This window comes from Polypterus senegalus, chromosome 13 (genome assembly GCF_016835505.1).
Source record: "Polypterus senegalus isolate Bchr_013 chromosome 13, ASM1683550v1, whole genome shotgun sequence".
NCBI lineage: Eukaryota > Metazoa > Chordata > Cladistia > Polypteriformes > Polypteridae > Polypterus > Polypterus senegalus.
The window spans coordinates 26,363,999-26,380,947 of record NC_053166.1 but is presented as its reverse complement, the minus strand read 5'-3'; the positions used below and the strand labels follow the sequence as shown (position 1 = coordinate 26,380,947).

The window sequence follows — 16,949 nt, the reverse complement described above, 5'->3', positions numbered from 1 at the left end:
TAAAACCATCAGAGACATCGGTAACACCTTAGGATTACCTAACTCAGCTGTCTGGAATAAAATTAAAAAGAAAGAACACACTGGTGAGCTCAGTAATCACAAAGGGACTGGTAGGCCAAGGAAGACCTCCACTGCTGACGACAGAAGAATCCTCACTATGATCAAGAAAAAGCCCCCAGTGCCTGTGCGACAGATCAGAAACAGTCTACAGGGGGCACGTGTGTGTGTCAGAGATGACTATCAGCAGAAGACTTCATGAAAAGAAATACAGAGACCACATTACAAGATGAAGACCACTAGTTAGCCAGCTAAACAGAATGACCAGATTACAGCTTGTAAAAATAGGACTTTAAAGAGCCTTGCGGAAATCTGGGAAAAGGTCTTGTGGAGAAACGAGACAAAGATGAACCTGCAAATGAGTGATGGTGAGAGCAAAGTGTGGAGATGAAAAGAAGCTGCCTGAGATCCAAAGCAGACTACCTCATCTGTTAAACATGGTGGTGGGGGTGTTATGGCATATATTGCTGCCACAGGACCTGGCACACTTCTCTTCACTGATGATTGAACTGCTAACAGCAGTGGCACAATGAATTCTGAGGTGTAGAAAAATATCAGACCTGCTCAAGGTCCTGTAACAGCCTCCATACTGACTGGATGGCACTTCATTCTACAACAATACAATGAGCCAAACATACTGCTGAGGCCACACAGGAGTTTATCAAAGCTAAGAAATGGAAAATTCTTGAATGGCCAAACCAATCACCCACTTTAAATGCAATTATGCCAGCTTTCCATATGCTGAAGAGAAAACTTTGCAGACTTCATATGTGATATGTGACATATGTGATATATATTGTCTCAGGCAGCGGGCGCTCATGCTGCCCAAACCCGACACAGATGGAGCAGGTCACAAGTTCAGCACACTCAGATTATTTTTTTGTCTTTTTCCTCATGGGAAATGTCTTCCCCTGTTTCCCACCTGTACTGCACAGTTCACACCACTGCACAAAACACTTTCTTTTCTTCTTCTTCTTCTTTCTTTCTCTTCTTCTCTTGTCGTCCCCACTCCTTCTCCTGCAAATTTTGTCCACTTCCTCCTGACCCTGGCTTCCAGAGTAGTGACAATTGGCTCCTTTTATTGGGCACCTGGAAGTGCTCCAGGTGTCCAATGACCTTCTTCTGGCAGCACTTCTGGATGTGGCAGAACATCTGCACCAAAAGACTTAACAGTTCCAGCAGTCCCCCTGGAAGCACCCATGGAACCCAACAAGGCTGCGCCAAACTCCAACTCCCATGGAGCCCTGTGGGAGTCTGAGGTACAGCTGCAACCCAAAGGGGCTGCCACCTAGTGCTCCCGGGAGGTAATACCCTGAATAAGCTCTCTCCCCTAGTTCTTGCAGTAAAGAGGCATACTGGTCGTCCACCACAATATATATATATGTGTGTGTGTGTGTGTGTGCGTTTGTGTATGTATGATGGGTTGAGTCCTTGTTCAGGTGTTATTTGTGCCTTGCACCCATTAATTGCTGGGATAGGCACCAGTGGATAAGTGGGTTAGAAAAATGGATCAATGGATATGTCTATATATATAATATTTATATACTGTATATATATATGACTTTAATAATAATATGTCTATTATAAAAGAAAATCTTGAGACGAGATGAGACTATTGCCAAGAGATTTTTTCAAGTTGGTAGAGGTGGTGACGCCCTCCTGTCAACCATTGCCGGTTAACAGCCCACGCCCACGGTCCTCTCACCTCTCATTCATGTGAATGCTTTTGTCAGATACATTTCCTTCACTCTCAGCTCTTATAAATTTTTATGTTTTCCTCACTTTAAGTTCCCAATAAAAGAAGACTTAATATGTCCAAATCTTATTGAAAAATGTTATCCTGAAGAAATAACATAACAGAAGAAACGAGTACATGAGCAATCCTAGCACAGAGAAACAATGAAGTCAAATGAATTAACGTGAAAATTGTCGATCAGTTGCATGGCAAATTGGTTAAATGCGTATCACTAGGCTATGCTGAAGCAGTTGCTAGTGATGGTGCGGAAGATGAAAACATCAACTTACAATGTCATAAAGAATATCTACAACCGTTAACACCGTCCGGCCTTCCACCAGCCTAATTACTGTTGAAAGAAAGTTGTTTTGTAATGTTATTGTGTAATTTATGTCTGAGTGATGGGCTATCCAATGTATTGAAAATTGGTCGAACAATTCTAACATGTAAAATTTTAACAGGCGACAAGAAAGGTAATGTAGTACATCTTCTGTGGATAACATTAGACACCAAAGGAGATCTTGATATTCCATTCGTATTAAAATGTTTACAGTTTCCTGTTAGAATAGCTTTTGCTATGACAATTAAATCAAAACATTCAAAAAAGTTGGTTTATGTGTTAGAAAGAAAGAAACGATATTCACTCACAGGCAGTTATATGTTGTGTTGTCATGATGTAACTCCAAATACGGAATCAAAATTCAACGCGTTATTGAAGAAAAGTTAATTCCAAATACTGTTTTTACTGAAGTTTTACAGTAAAAGTGTAAGTTTAAAAAATATTTGCGTGTTAATTTCAAACCCAAACAGAACAAAAACGTATGACGCAATGAATACCTCTAACGTAACATGAAACATAATTTTCTTTCAATTTAATATGTTTTACTATTTTTTACACTGGTTAATCACTCGCTGTAATGTAAAATAGTTAGTTATTTATGCATATGTAACAATTCCCATGAAAATAACAATCTATTTAAATTGTACATACGCTTCTCCATACGCGAGTGGCAGAGCTGTGAAGTGGCTACCACGTAGCGCCCGCCTGAGGGTTGGCGAGCGAAGCAAGCCGGGGGAAAAACACTCCAGTATATATATACAACATACAAGACATACAAGAATCAAAGGCAATATATAGCAAAATTAGGAGGCTTGGCGTCAGGGTTTCTGTCAGCGTATTTGGGAGGAGTATTGGTCGTAAAGTTTTATTCATTGCCTGATACAACTATGGAGGAAGAAAAGTTTTTCATAGCTGTGTGGTTCTCTGATTGCAGAAGTTTCCCATCGTCTAATACATTGGAGGGCTTCTTGCCCGAAGGTTGTACGAATGGAAGCGAAGGTCTTGTATGTCGAAGCATTACCCTCTGATGACGGCTCCTGGCAGGGGCTGAAAGCTCAGGAATAAAAACTACTTTATGATACGTGATTCGTCTTCTCCCTTTGTGGATCTCCAGCTGCAAATATGCAAACTGTATCACAGACACAGACCTTCACTTCCATATATACTGTACCCTGTGGCTTCGCCCATGGAGAAGTGAAACAGGACAGTGAGGAGGGTCCTGATTGGCTCCCCACTCCTTACATCACTCTTCCCCCTCCCCTTGGCTCACAGCCTCTGTCTTGGATTAGCATGAATATATCACTCCTGCAAGTGAACTATGATTCTAAGCTCGATGAGGGAAGTCACAAAATCAACTGGAATGTTCAAGCAAAATCTAGAAAAAAGACAGATCTAAATCCGTTAAGTAGTTCTCTTATTCACTAGCTAAACAGATGTTAGATACACCCAGAGGCTTGCGCGTGAGTGAGGAAGGCACCCCCCCCCCATCCCTCTGCCCGATGAGTCTCTCCGGATTCATGCAAATAAATCGGTACCACAAGCGAACTATGATACTTAGCGCGATGAGAGAGGTCGCAGAATCATGTTTAAGCAAATTACAGAAAAAAACTCCCGAAAAAAATCCGTTAAGTAGTTCTCTTGTGAAAAGTGAACAGGCATACAGACAGACAGATATTGGATTATATATATATATGTATATTGTGAACGCTGGCCCCGGCACAGACAGACGGACAACATGTTTTCACCCATCACACGGTTTATTTACACTATATACAATTTAGTCAAAGTCACGTGCACTCACAATCCCAGTGCCTCTTGCACCGATTTCCCCAAAGTCCAGGGCCCACAGTCTTTGTGCCTTCCTGGCCGCCTCCAGTCCTCTCTCTCCAGCTCAGTCCTACTGCCTCCCGACTTCCACCAATGACTCGAGGGAGGCGGCCCCTTTTATGGGAACCCGGATGGGCTCCAGCTGCTTCCCGGCACATAACGTTGGCCACACCACTGTGTGGCGGAAGTGCCGGCTGCGCACCCGGAAGCTGTCCGTGTCTCCCCGGTCGTCTTCCCCCCAGCACTTCCTGGTGTGGCGGAAGTGCCGGGCTCCCGGGATAATTAGGCACTGGGGCGCGCCTGGCGGTGGCCACGGGTCCCTACAGGGCTGGGCTTCTAAGCCCCTACCCGAGGCCTCCTGCATAACCAGGACGGACACCCCCTCTCGGTCTGGAGGAGGCACACGCCCTCCTCTGGTCCTCCAAGGCGTCCCGGCCGGGGCTGGAGCACACGGGATAAACCGGCATCGGGGCGCCGCCTGGCGGTGGCCACGGGTCCCTACAGGGCTGGGCTTCCAAGCCCTCTACCCGCGGCCCCCAACAGAACCAGGACGGACGCCCCCTCACGGTCTGGAGGAGGCACAGGACCCCGGCCGGGGACCACATATATATATATATATATATATATATATATATATATATATATAGAGAGAGAGAAAGAGAGAGAGAGAGAGAGAGGTAGACTGAAATGATGGGCAGCAGTTAGTTGAGGTGCTGATGACACTCTGGGGATGACATCTTAGTATTGAGATCACAATAGAGGTGCACAGTGAAAAACAGCTTGTCTTCTCTTACAACTTCTTCAGCTAAATATGAACAGTATTGAAGTGCACTGCCATGGCTGAGGCCATCTCCTGGCACATTTTTTTCTTATTTGTTACAATGTGTCTTTAAAATCCCCAGTGTCTACAGGGATGAAGCTCATTGCCTCATAAGAATGTCCTGTGTAAAGTGCACTTTAGAGCTATCAGGGTCTGGCATGTCAGCTCTTGTGTTCTTGCTGCCCACTTCCTGCCACATGCAGAGATGCCCATCTGCCTCTTTCTCTGTCCTGGTTTGCACCTGTTGTCTGTACCGTACATGTTAAGATCACACATTAAGCTTGTCTAGTGACCCCTAGTGTTGCTTTTGTGAAGTGCTCTTGCTGGTAGGTCTCCTGGACCTGCGACCCCTGCTCTTGTGTTCATTCCAATGAGAAGTGAAGTGACAGGAGGAGTGTGTTGGGGGTTTGGTTTCTTTACCCTTAATGACACAAACTCCCCCCACCCACCCCCTCCTCCAGTCCTTGATGATATATGTCTTTGATCAGGCTGGAACCACAGAAACAAATTCTTGTCATGGAGCTCGCCTTTGCACGCCTCAGGCTGAGGCTATTTCCCTTTATCAAGCCAAATTTTTTAAAAGGTGAAAAGCAATATTGCCAGCTGCTGCTGTTAAAAATTAAATTCAAATACGCTGTCAGACTTGATCAAGATGGATGAGATGCTGGTAATCTGTGTAAGATGCTCATTTACAGGACGAAAAAGAAGAAGCAAGCTCACTCCAGCCTGACCGTGGCCTGCTACATTATCAATCAGTCTTCATTTTATTTAATGTCTTTGCAGCAAATACTATTACAAGGCACTATAAAAGCAAATTAAACAGAAATTTAAATGGAACACAAGCATAAAATATAATAGCGTAAATGTCCAGAGGAGCTGATAAACAGCATAGCAGTGTTTGCGTCAGTATAGTAGGAACAAAAGCATAAGGTATGAAAGAGTTAGATACAGCAGTAGCCATCCATTCACCCGTGATGAACTGGCACCATCGTCAAGGTGTGTGCCTACCTTAGGCCTGGTACTCCCTGTAGAGGACTTGACTGAGTGTGTGATTGCATAAAATCTTACCAAGATGACCCGGCAAGTCGATTTTCCCATGATATGGACTCCAGCTTTCATTCATATTCAAGACTAATTCCTGAGGAATTCTTGCATGTGTGACATGAGCTTCTGTTTCATGAAACATTTTATTCAAATGCCACTTGCAGTGTCCAGTAATGTTCCTTTTATAAAGACAAGGAAGTCTCAGGTTAGAGAAGCAGCTTGTGACAATAAATGTCATTGTCCTCAACCAAACATTTCTCGTGTTTCCTTCTTTGCAGCTCCAGGAACTGGGAATGGCCTGACTGGAGAAGAATTCTTCCAGAAGGTAAGAAGGCAGTCTGCTGGAGTGTGTAGTCAGATATAAAAAGTGCACCACTTGCCAGTTGTCTCTTTTTTGTATTGAATTCTCTGGATTATGTTTCTTTTTTGAACTTCTTTTTACCCCCCTGATTGCCTCAATACATAAGTTGCTATAAATGATTACTTTTATAAGCTTTTCTTCCAGGTATAGTTAGACAGAGTGGGGGCTCTGAGGTTAGGAATCTGTTGCCAGTTCGAATCCTGTAAATTCTGGAAGCATTGGATCCTTGCCCTTAACCTGCGATTGCTCCATCTTGAGTATGAAGTTAACCTGCATCCAGCCCTGCAAGCGGGTCCTCCAAACTTGCAGGGAAAACTTTGGGGTTGGTGGTAGGATTGGCACTGCAGCCACGTAAAAAAACCAGTTTCATTTCGTCTGAAGTAGTGTGGTAGTTTGGGATCCTGAGGTGGCTTGTCATGTGGAGGGTATGGCAACCCACTGTATCAGTGCATGCTCCTCACCTTTCTCTCTCCTCTCAGGTCTGCATGGCCCTGTAATGTCTTCAATGACAAGAGGTGACCATGTTGAGGCAATCATTGTGAGGCAAACCCTGCACGCAAACACTTAGAATCACCTCCTGTTTGTCACTCATAGAATGAGCAGGTAGATGCCTTTAAGACCAACTGAGGGCTCTTTAAATCAACTGGGCTTGACATCTCTACCAGAAATTGTTTGACCTAAATATTCCCCCAATTTGTAAAAGCAGATGTTGTTTGTGATACACCATCTGTTGGAATGAAAAATGCAATGCATATGTCTCTGTTATATCCCATTTGTTATGGGATTTGTAAAAGCAGTACTAATGTGTGAGATGCACCATCTGTTGAAATGAAAAATGCAATGCATTCTATTGCTGCAAATGTTTGTCATGTGCCATCTGTTGGAATGACAAATGTAATGCATATGCCTCTGTTATGTGCCATTTGATATGGGAATCGTAAAAGCAGGGCTAATGTTTGTGATTTAATAAAATGTGATGTCACTGATTAAAAAAAAAAAATCCCCCCAAAAAAAGAAAGCCATGACTTTTGATGTTAGTAGATCCAACAACATTCTTTCAGCTTAAGGGTGAATCAGGTACTCAAGAACATCAGTTTAAATTAAGGGGAGATACATTTAAAACTAAAGCCAGGAAACTCTTCATTATTCAAAGAGTTGTGAGTCTCTGGAACCAAATACCGAGTCATGAAGTTGAAGCAGAAACCTTGACAACCTTTAAGAAGTGTCTGGATGAGATACTGGGGCAGCTTAGCAGTTGGATACACAAATGGGCTTGATGGACTGGATGGTCTCCTCTTGTTTGTTAAATGTATTATGTTCTGCTCAGGCTTCAAAGTTCCAAGAAATGATTACAATGGGAAGTGTCATTGTGTGAGATGTGACAGTAACATAAACTGGGATGTCCTGGAATGGCTCTGTTTTCCACTGCCCTGTGTTCATTCAATGTAACTGGAGAAGCAGCTCTGCAAAGGAAATAAATCAGAAACGTTAGTGTACCTTGATAGACTTGTGTGCCTGCTCCCTGAGATGGCTGCAGCTGTTCTTCACCTGGGTGGGAATCAAGGAGCCCCTAACACTTTAAAAGAATGAGTAGTTGTCTCCTACATGTGATAAAAATGTGAGAAGTAGGATGTGGATGATTAGTGATATTGTGGGGAAGTGTGGACCCTAACAATTATACAGTAAGTGATACTGTCAGATTAGTGAAACAATAAAATAAAAGTTGTCAGTTATTTCCCACATGTTATTAGTGATAATCAGAAGCAAATGTGAGAGGGATGATTAATAAATCCCTAAAGGTGACATATGGCACTGTAGAGTTATTAGACAATTAAGTGAAGAAGGCATCAGTGCAAGATTATAGAAGCACTCATTGATGAGGTGTCTAGACCAAGGGACAGTTGCCACCATTTTTCTCTACCAGTCAGACAGAATGACTCCTAAAGATGGGGAGTAACATGCTAGAAGGCTGAGTCTGTGACCTTCATAATGATAAGTGACAATACAAAACAAGAGTGACCAGGATGATTAGACACACTGAGGGGGAGAAGGCCCCCTAAAGGTGTGGAGTGACACTCTGGAGGGGAAGACTGATGTCTCCTGCAAAAGATTAGTTATAACATCAGGAAGGAATGACATTGGAAGAGTGAGGAACAAGTTATTAGAGACAACATCCCGTAGCAATGCCAAGTGAAACTGAAGAGCTGGGTGTCTGCACTTCTATATTGGATTAGTGATAATACCGTGTAGGGGTGACTTTGTAGATTTGGTGTGGAGGACACTCCCAAAGATGAGGAGTGACACTGGGCAGGAGTGTTGGAGGTGTCTTCTGTATATGATTAGTGATAATTTGAAAGAAAGGTGACAAGGAAGATTAGCCACACTGTAAGATGTTAAGAACACTTTACTAATTCATTATTGTCATTTGCTTTAATGGTGGTTCTGTCACAGTATACTTGTCTTTTGGGGCCGCTAAAGCCAGAGTTTCCTTTGATGAAGACATGATTAAAATGTTTGCTCCAGTCATTTTCTCAGCTGCAAACCGTTGCATATTATATGTCTCATTTGTGCCCGGGTGTTCCTCTTTATTTAAATGAGGCTTTTTGAAAAACCTTGATATTTTTATTTGTTTTGCCATGTCAGAAAAAATCCTTGAAATTATCCACTTAAGCAACTTAAGGTTCTGTTAACTGTTTAATGTCTACCATCGATCAGGTTACACATACACCTTAACACCACCCCATCTATTTATTTATTGAAAATTCAATAAAGCAGTGGGATTTGACTTACCACTCTGAAACTGAAGGAAAGTTTAAATAACCAATCAAGTACAGCATTTCATATACAATGAACTGATTGGCTGGATTTGCTGGTCCACACTCTAAGCAGTTCCCCTTAAAAGAACTCCACCTGAATAAAAAGAGCTTGTTATATTAGCACTTATCAGTCACTGTTAAATGTCAGTAAACAACAAGACTTTATTGCAGTCATTACTTGTGTTTATTTGCAGGAATACCAGGCATAAATTGTTGTGACTGGGGAGTCCCAAAACTAAAGAAGCTCCAGCAGCACTTTCAAAAATTGCCCTCTAGGGAGGGAAACACTGTCAAACCCCAACTAGATACAAGAAAGGGCCAGAACAATCTTTATAAAATAAACATTTTTTGTGTGTCAAAAGGCTCTACAATAGATGTGTCCCGAGTCATCAGGATAAAGAAAACAGGATACTGAATTTCCGAGTAAACTGGGAGAAGTGGGCAAAAGGCAAAACAAAAGAAAATTTAAATAAACTGTAGCAACTGAAACCCAGATGAGAAGCAAAATCGAAGTCTAAAAATGAAGGCAATGAGTTGAAAACCTGGCAAAACTAAAAGATCAAATACAGAATAACTGAAAAGTATTTAAGGATTTATCCGCAGGTTGGGTAAGGTTCATGGCCAAGGCTAATCTTTTATGCTGGTTGCTGGTTCAGTCAAGGTCACAAGTCTGGAAACTCCACACCTAGAAACGAGGGTTGTGATTCTGACAACAGTATACAATATGGCTTCTCTTAAAGGCAAAGTATTAATTTCCAGCCTAAATCATGACAAGATGAAGTTCCGAAGAACAATTGCCTGAACAGACAAGGCAACCTCAGCAAACAAAGCCCCAAATCAGAATCCAAAGGTGTAGTCAAAAATAGAGCACAGGTTCAAAAACCCAGTAAGTACAAAGGCAACAGCACAAGGCACAATAAACACAAGAAACACTCCACTCCCTAGCGCATTCATGATGAACCGCCGGGAACAATGGAAGGCCCTCCCATAAATAGTGTGGAGGGCTATTCCAGGTGTGGATTGGCAGGTGGCCCCACCTCTTGGGGAACCACCCACAAAACACATGGGATATGACATAGGCTATTCCCTTTTGCAAGTTAACACAAAGAAAAATGTACAGACTTAATAAAATAAACACTAATACAAATAAATGCAATAAAATTAAACAATTCTAACGGAAACACAACTGTGAACCCCAGACGGGGGAGAAATGCTGGGTGAAACATGACATAAATGTTGAACAGTGTATCCAGCAGGGGGTGCTAGCGCCCTTGTTTGAATAAGTTCTTTTGTAATTGTGACATGTTACATAACCTGAAACTGTAGATATAATATAAAAAGGCGATACCCCTCCCTTAGTGATACGGCGGTAAGAAATCACATAGGAGAAATAACTTAGCTTTCTTTAATGATGGCTGCATAACAGTTGAAGGAAGCCATGACAAGAACCCAGTTTGGGAGTGGGGGCCCGATATATGGAGTCTGCCATTTTTCGTTAATGCATTGGAAAGATTTTCTGGATTGGACGACGTTATCTCCTATCCGTCCGTCGGCTTCAAATGTGTGCCAGGCAATGTTCCAAGATTTTATATTCTTTCTTCATGTGCAGGCCCCCACTTCTGTGAATAATACAATTCCAACCAAGGCAAAGAGGATACAATTTCATGCTGACTCTGAGAGATGAAAAACAGTGCCCACTTCCCCAGCTGTCTTTACAGTATCTGTCTTATCTTATGCTTTGCCTAGCAGTTCTTAAATGGTAAACTCCTGTGCTAAATGTGGTTCTGTACATGTGAGTAGAAAAAGGCAGATTTAAAAAATATTTGCACAGAGCACAGTGACATATTACACTTATATAGTTAGATATTATAAAGAGTGGTGCCTGTAATCAAACTGGGGCCCTAAGTGGAACCTTCTTGGGGCCCCCTCAGGTAACATCACATAATATCTGTTAAAATCTCAATATCAAAGCTAAAACCCATAATGCTTCCCCATTGTTGCTCCAGTAAACCGCTAGCTTTAGTGTAGTGGCAGTTGATGAATGTTAGCTAGCTTACTGGAAGTTGGACAAATTTAGATTTCTAAAACACATCAACATATGCAGCATGAGCTGCTTCTTCACGCTTTTGATTTTTTTGTTCTCTGCACTGTCTGGTATTGACTTGAAGCAATCCCATTGCTCATTAATTTAAATTGATCATGACAGGTGACTAGCAACATTAAACTGATGATTTAATTGAAACAACAGTAACCCCAATAGAGTTAGGCTGCACGTTACATTACACCACAGTGATGTAGATAGATAGAATGTATCGGGTTGTGGGAGGAGTTATGTGACTCCAGTCAAGTCAAATAAACCAAGTGATAAAAATGTGCAATCCAGCGGAGCTCCTGAATTGTGAATGTCTGTAAATCCTCAACAGGCGTCCAAACACTCAGTTTCCTGATCATGGGCCCCACGCACAGTGTATGATCTGCATATAGAAAGGGGTGGCTCTGATATTAAATCAGGGTCACACAGAAAGCTTCGTATTGGGTGCCTGTCACTTTAGTTGTTGCAGTCTTTGTCTTCTGAAGCCAGATGTGATGCTAGTGAGTGTTGGGATGTTCTTGTAGATGACAAATTTGGTACGGTTGTCTTCTCTCTCTTTCTGCCTGTCGTGATGTCTTTGAAAATGCTTTTAAAATCCTGTCCTTTATAGGGTGCCTTTAAAGGCTGCTATAAGTATAATGTTGCACGTGCTGAAATTGGACAGTTAATAAGCTCTCTTGGTCTAGTTGATTGGTAGTTAAGCTGCTTTTAGCTAACCATGAAATTTGTTGACCAAGAAGTCCCAAGCCCCCTCCTATGTTTCTTCGTATGTGCATATACACACTGGTTACATTATCTAAGCTTAAACATGTATATTCTAACGGTAATAATACCTTTTCTTGCATTTTCTTTTACATTTGCATATCCCCCAGAATCCTCTCTTTTAAACCACATTTGTCATTTCACTATTCTGTGTTTTTTTAAACATTTGAATTGTTGGTCATGTGGCTCCTTATGATCTAATTAACTAATCCTAGCTTTCCTGTATGAGCTCTGGGCACTAACACTACATCTCTCTAAATGATCTCATATAAAACACACATATTAAATATTATGAGTCATATTTAGTAAACTGTAACAGCACTTTTTTTTATTTGCATTACACTAACGTTTCAGCTCATGATCTGTGCATTCATTGCTCTTGTGGCCAGCTGTATTTTTTTCTGTCACCTGGCAGTGCAAATTTAATTTTGGTTTTGTGCAATATTCGATTTTGGTTTTTATTGTTTACATTTCTGTCACTATTTTTTATTTTTATCATGGACTCACATTTGTCTTACTAGTGACAAATCCATGTTTTTTTGACATACCTTTCATATATTTCTTCAAACTGGTTTACTAATTTTATTATTCTGACAACATAATTTTGATTTTTTGCATAGCTGATGCCATTTTGTGAGTTTCTTTGCTTTTCGGCCCCGCTGTCTGTGTTTACTGTGCCAATTACCTTTCACATGATTTGAAATCATGAGATACACTTGACATCTTCCTCTGCTTACATAAGATGGCAATCCACATGTTCTGTTATCTGAGCGCTTGTTTGGCTTTCATGTAGTTAGTCAGTGAGTTAAGGTCAAGAGATACAGTGAAGAGTCAGGACAGAGCCAAGCTGTTTTTTGATAGACTCTAATTTTGGCTTTGCTTTTTGATTTTGGTACACAGTGTTGACGGACACTTTGGATCAGACCTTTGCATTTACTTTTTAGCTATTTTTTTGTCTCACCCACCTTAACATTTAATGTTGTGGTTACAGATTTTTTATTCCAAAAACTACCATGAACATACACTCCAAGGTATCCATAACATTGTTCTGTGTGTCATAATTTGGAGTATTCACAGAGGTCGAAAGGTTGCGAAGATTCCAAAAAACAAGGCAAGAAGCAGGTCAGAATTTTCACTAACCTGGTTTCAGACAGAGCAAGCCTCAAAAATGGGGAGCGTTCAAAACAACTTGAAATGTCCACAAGTCTATCAAAACATGACACAAGAAGCAGAATAACCACTAACCCAAGGGCAGCAAAGAGGTTTATTAAATAAAAATGTATTAACAAAATGTGAAAATGTATTAACAAAACAGAAAAGTATAAAAGTAGAAAAAATGTTCATACTGTATGAGCATAAAAGGCAAAGGGATGTGAGTAATCCATAGTAAACTAGTCCCAAATACACAATCTGTAGGCTGACTCCATGAAAACAGGCAAAAACAAAAAAAGTCACCAAAGCCAAACACTCACAGATACTCCAAACAAACAAAATGATGCCAAACTCCTGAGCCTTCTCACCTGACTTAAATAGCCTGAGGGAAGGCTCAGGAGTGGTGATATTAGGGTGGTCTTGCCTCCAGGGGGTACCACACAAAGAACTCAAGATACATACAAAAACATGATGTTATACATACAGACATAATAATCCTCAAATGGAAGTCTATTCACAAAATATAAATGATTACATAAAAGAGGAACATAAACAGTAACCTGGGAACACAACCTAGCAGGCACATAATACTGATGCTTTATTTTTTGCTTCATTGGCATTTTGTGTTCTCTGTCTTTTGCAAAAATTCTGTTATAGCTGCATCTCTGTTAGTTGCTCGGTAATTGCCAGTTATGTTATCCCGGTTCTGTCTGTTAATTTCATGTATTCCCCTCTGTGTCTTGTTTTTCATTTTTTTTGATGGTGGAGGGGTGAGACCACTAATTAGTTACCAAGTCCTGGGTGCTCTGATGTGTATCTCTGTTGCCCCTGAAGACTGTTTGGAGTTCCATCAGCCACTGCCTCAGTGCAGTGATATTAACTGTGTGCTGTGTTCTTCTGCACCCATTGTTTGGTGTGCTTTGTGCTTATGATAATTTAATTTTAATGTCTAAAGCTTTGATTTAAAATTTTAGATTATGGATTTTGATTAGTTTGTTAATTTCTGTTCTCTTCACTTTCTTTTTTTTTGTATACATTTTGGATTTTTAACACACAATACCTTCATTTTTGAAGTAATAATTGACTATTGACTTTTTGGTGTACTGCCACAGGGAAGGCAGTGAAATTAATTATACTGGGACTGGGAATGATAGGAGGAGGGCGGTCTGAGAAGCAAACAGAAGGCCAAAACCAGAGAAGCAAACACACACACACACACACACAAATATCAAACTAAAATGCTTACCAAATACAAAGTCCAAAAACATGCACAATCCTGACTCTTTAGAGGAACTTTTCCTTCACAAATCCAAAATCTTGCACCACTATTTTAGATGTCCTCTGAGTGATGATGTAACCACCATGCAACTTCAGGGTAGCGGCAACAGAGTTCTATTGCTAACAAGATTGTGACTTACATGAAAAATAAAGCCATAATATCAGTAAAGTAGCTAAAATTAATGATAAAAATAATTTAGCACATGATAAATGAAGATAAATTTAGCTCAAATGTACCAAAATATGAACAGTCTCGTCCAAAAATCATAACATTTGGTTTTTTCTCTATTATTTTTCTTAATTTTTGTCATTTCAATTTTAATTTTGTTCTTGTAATTCTTATTTCTTTATTAATTAATTTCTTTTATTTTTTTAAATGTGCTTTGTAACTCTTTATTTAATATAGTAAATGAATATTCATCTGAATGGCAAGGGTTTGTGATGCTTTCCCCCTCTACATTACAACAATGACATTATTTGTTGACTTTTTTGTGTTAGTTGCTCACCGGTACTGCCATTTTGTTTATCTGGTTGCTATGATGTTCCATGGTTGCTAGCCACATGGTGCATATGCCCTTTGAACCGTGGCCTAATATTTTAGGCCGTGCTATAAAAGACAGTGGTGTTCCATAGCCTAAAAAAGTCATTCCTGGAGGGCCACAGTGGCTACAGGTTTTTGTTCCAACCCAATTACTTAATAAGAAGCAATTATTGCTCAAATAACCCTTCTGCTGCATTTTAAATGTCTTGCTTGTTAAGATTTTGAACCGTTATTTTAGTCTTAAACAACTGTATTCTAATTTTTTAATTGCTCCTTATTAGAAATAAAATGCAAATGACAAAAGTAACCACCATTTGTCCATTTAGCTTGTTTCCATTTACACCTGTCTGTATTTATCATGGTGGCACGGTGGCGCAGTGGTAGCTCTGCTGCCTCGCAGTTAGGAGACCTGGGTTCGCTTCCTGGGTCCTCCCTGTGTGGAGTTTGCATGCTCTCCCCGTGTCTGTGTGGGTTTCCTCCCACAATCCAAAGACATGCAGGTTAGGTGGATTGGCGATTCTTAATTGGCCCTGGTGTGTGGCAGTGTTTGTGTGTGTCCTGTGGTGGGTTGGCACCCTGCCCAGGATTGGTTCCTGCCTTGTGCCCTGTGTTGGCTGGGATTGGCTCCAGCAGACCCCCGTGACCCTGTGTTCGGATTCAGCGGGTTGGAAAATGGATGGATGGATGTATTTATCATGCACTATTTGGTTTAATTAAATACTTGGAAGGAAAGTGAAGAGGAGAATTACTCATCCATTTTAGACATTTGGATGATATCCTTAGAATGGGAAAAAAAAATCTCAGATATGAGGATGACCTGACATGGCAGAGTTAAAGAACCAACAAGCCATGAAATTAAATTATTGGCAAGGATTGTTTTCTAATTAAGCAACTGGGTTGGAACAAAAACCTGCTGCCAATGCGGCCCTCCAGGACAGATTTTGTGCACCCCTGGCCTGATCCAAACTATAAAATAAAAATGTTACAGGAATGAATTCATGAAAGACTTGTCATTAGCAATATAAAATAAGTAATGTAGAATGGATTTTGGTTTTAACTTTTATTTTGTTTTGACTTTAGGTTTAATATAGACCTGTGGTTTGGGGATCGCTTTAGCCTCTCGTGTTCTTTGCTGTTATTTCTGACTGTTATTTTGAAAAATTCCTTTAATTTTGATATCTTTCTGCCATTCTGTTTCCTTCAGTCTGTTTGAGAAGGGGGGCAGCCCACCCCCCAAAGATAAGTCGTGACACTATATAGTAGAGGTACAGGTGTAATTATTTTAATTCACGAGGTAGATGCTAATGGTAATCGGTAACAGTGAGGCTGGAGCTTTCAAATGAATCATTAGTGAAGTTACAGGGATGAGGATGGGCATCTTTTTAGACAATCAGTGCCACTATGATGGGAAATGTGTTGGTTCAGCCAGCCTATGAGTCTCACAGGCCCACAAATTGCCAAGCCACCGGGAGGGGGCTGACTAATCAGCACCTCCTATTAAAGTGGAAATTTAATCAATCAGTGTGTCTCAGACTCGGATGATGGAGGTAAATAGAATAGAACAGAAATGGATCAGAAGGAAATAAGAGCATGAGAATCTAGCCACCTTTAGCGTATCAGCATATAAAAGTGTATGATTTCATGACGTGAGATAATTGGCAACAGGAGCAGTGTTAGGAAAATGGCAAGTCTATGTTGAGATTATGATGAATAACATGAACAAAAAGAGCTTTCAGAAGAAAAGGAAAACTCAAAGTTGTGGACAGATAGAGATCAAAACCGGTAAAGCTAATGAGATCAGTGCTTGGGGGCAAAGAGAGAGAATCATAGCAGCATTGAACAACCAGACTAGCAATAAAAGAGAAATCCCTAATCAAAGAAAACTCAAATCTTAATTCTTAAAATCCCAAAGCAAGGATACATTGCATGCAAGAACACAAGTAATGAGCCAATCACGTGGTAGCAACCATCATAGCAACAGGTAAACAAAAATGTCCAGATTATGGAAATGGCAAAAGGCAAGGATGGCCCTGAAAAAGGAAGTGAGGTGCCATCATCATCATTACAAGTAAAAGAAACAATACAAAAAATCAAATAACAAACAACATAGTGAATGTGAGGTTC

General features: G+C 40.7%; 1 protein-coding gene across 2 annotated transcripts in view; it reads left to right on the top strand.

The window, feature by feature from the left end:
* bicc2 (bicaudal C homolog 2) overlaps positions 1–16,949 on the top strand; it is a 98,579-nt gene that overhangs the window by 29,728 nt on the left and 51,902 nt on the right. For both annotated transcript variants that reach the window (XM_039776030.1, XM_039776029.1), the window contains exon 2: positions 6,102–6,148. Coding sequence is in view for 1 of the 2 variants with exons in the window: in XM_039776029.1 (XP_039631963.1) it covers positions 6,102–6,148 (47 nt within the window). In the remaining variant the exon portion in view is untranslated. The remainder of the gene's footprint in view (positions 1–6,101; positions 6,149–16,949) is intronic.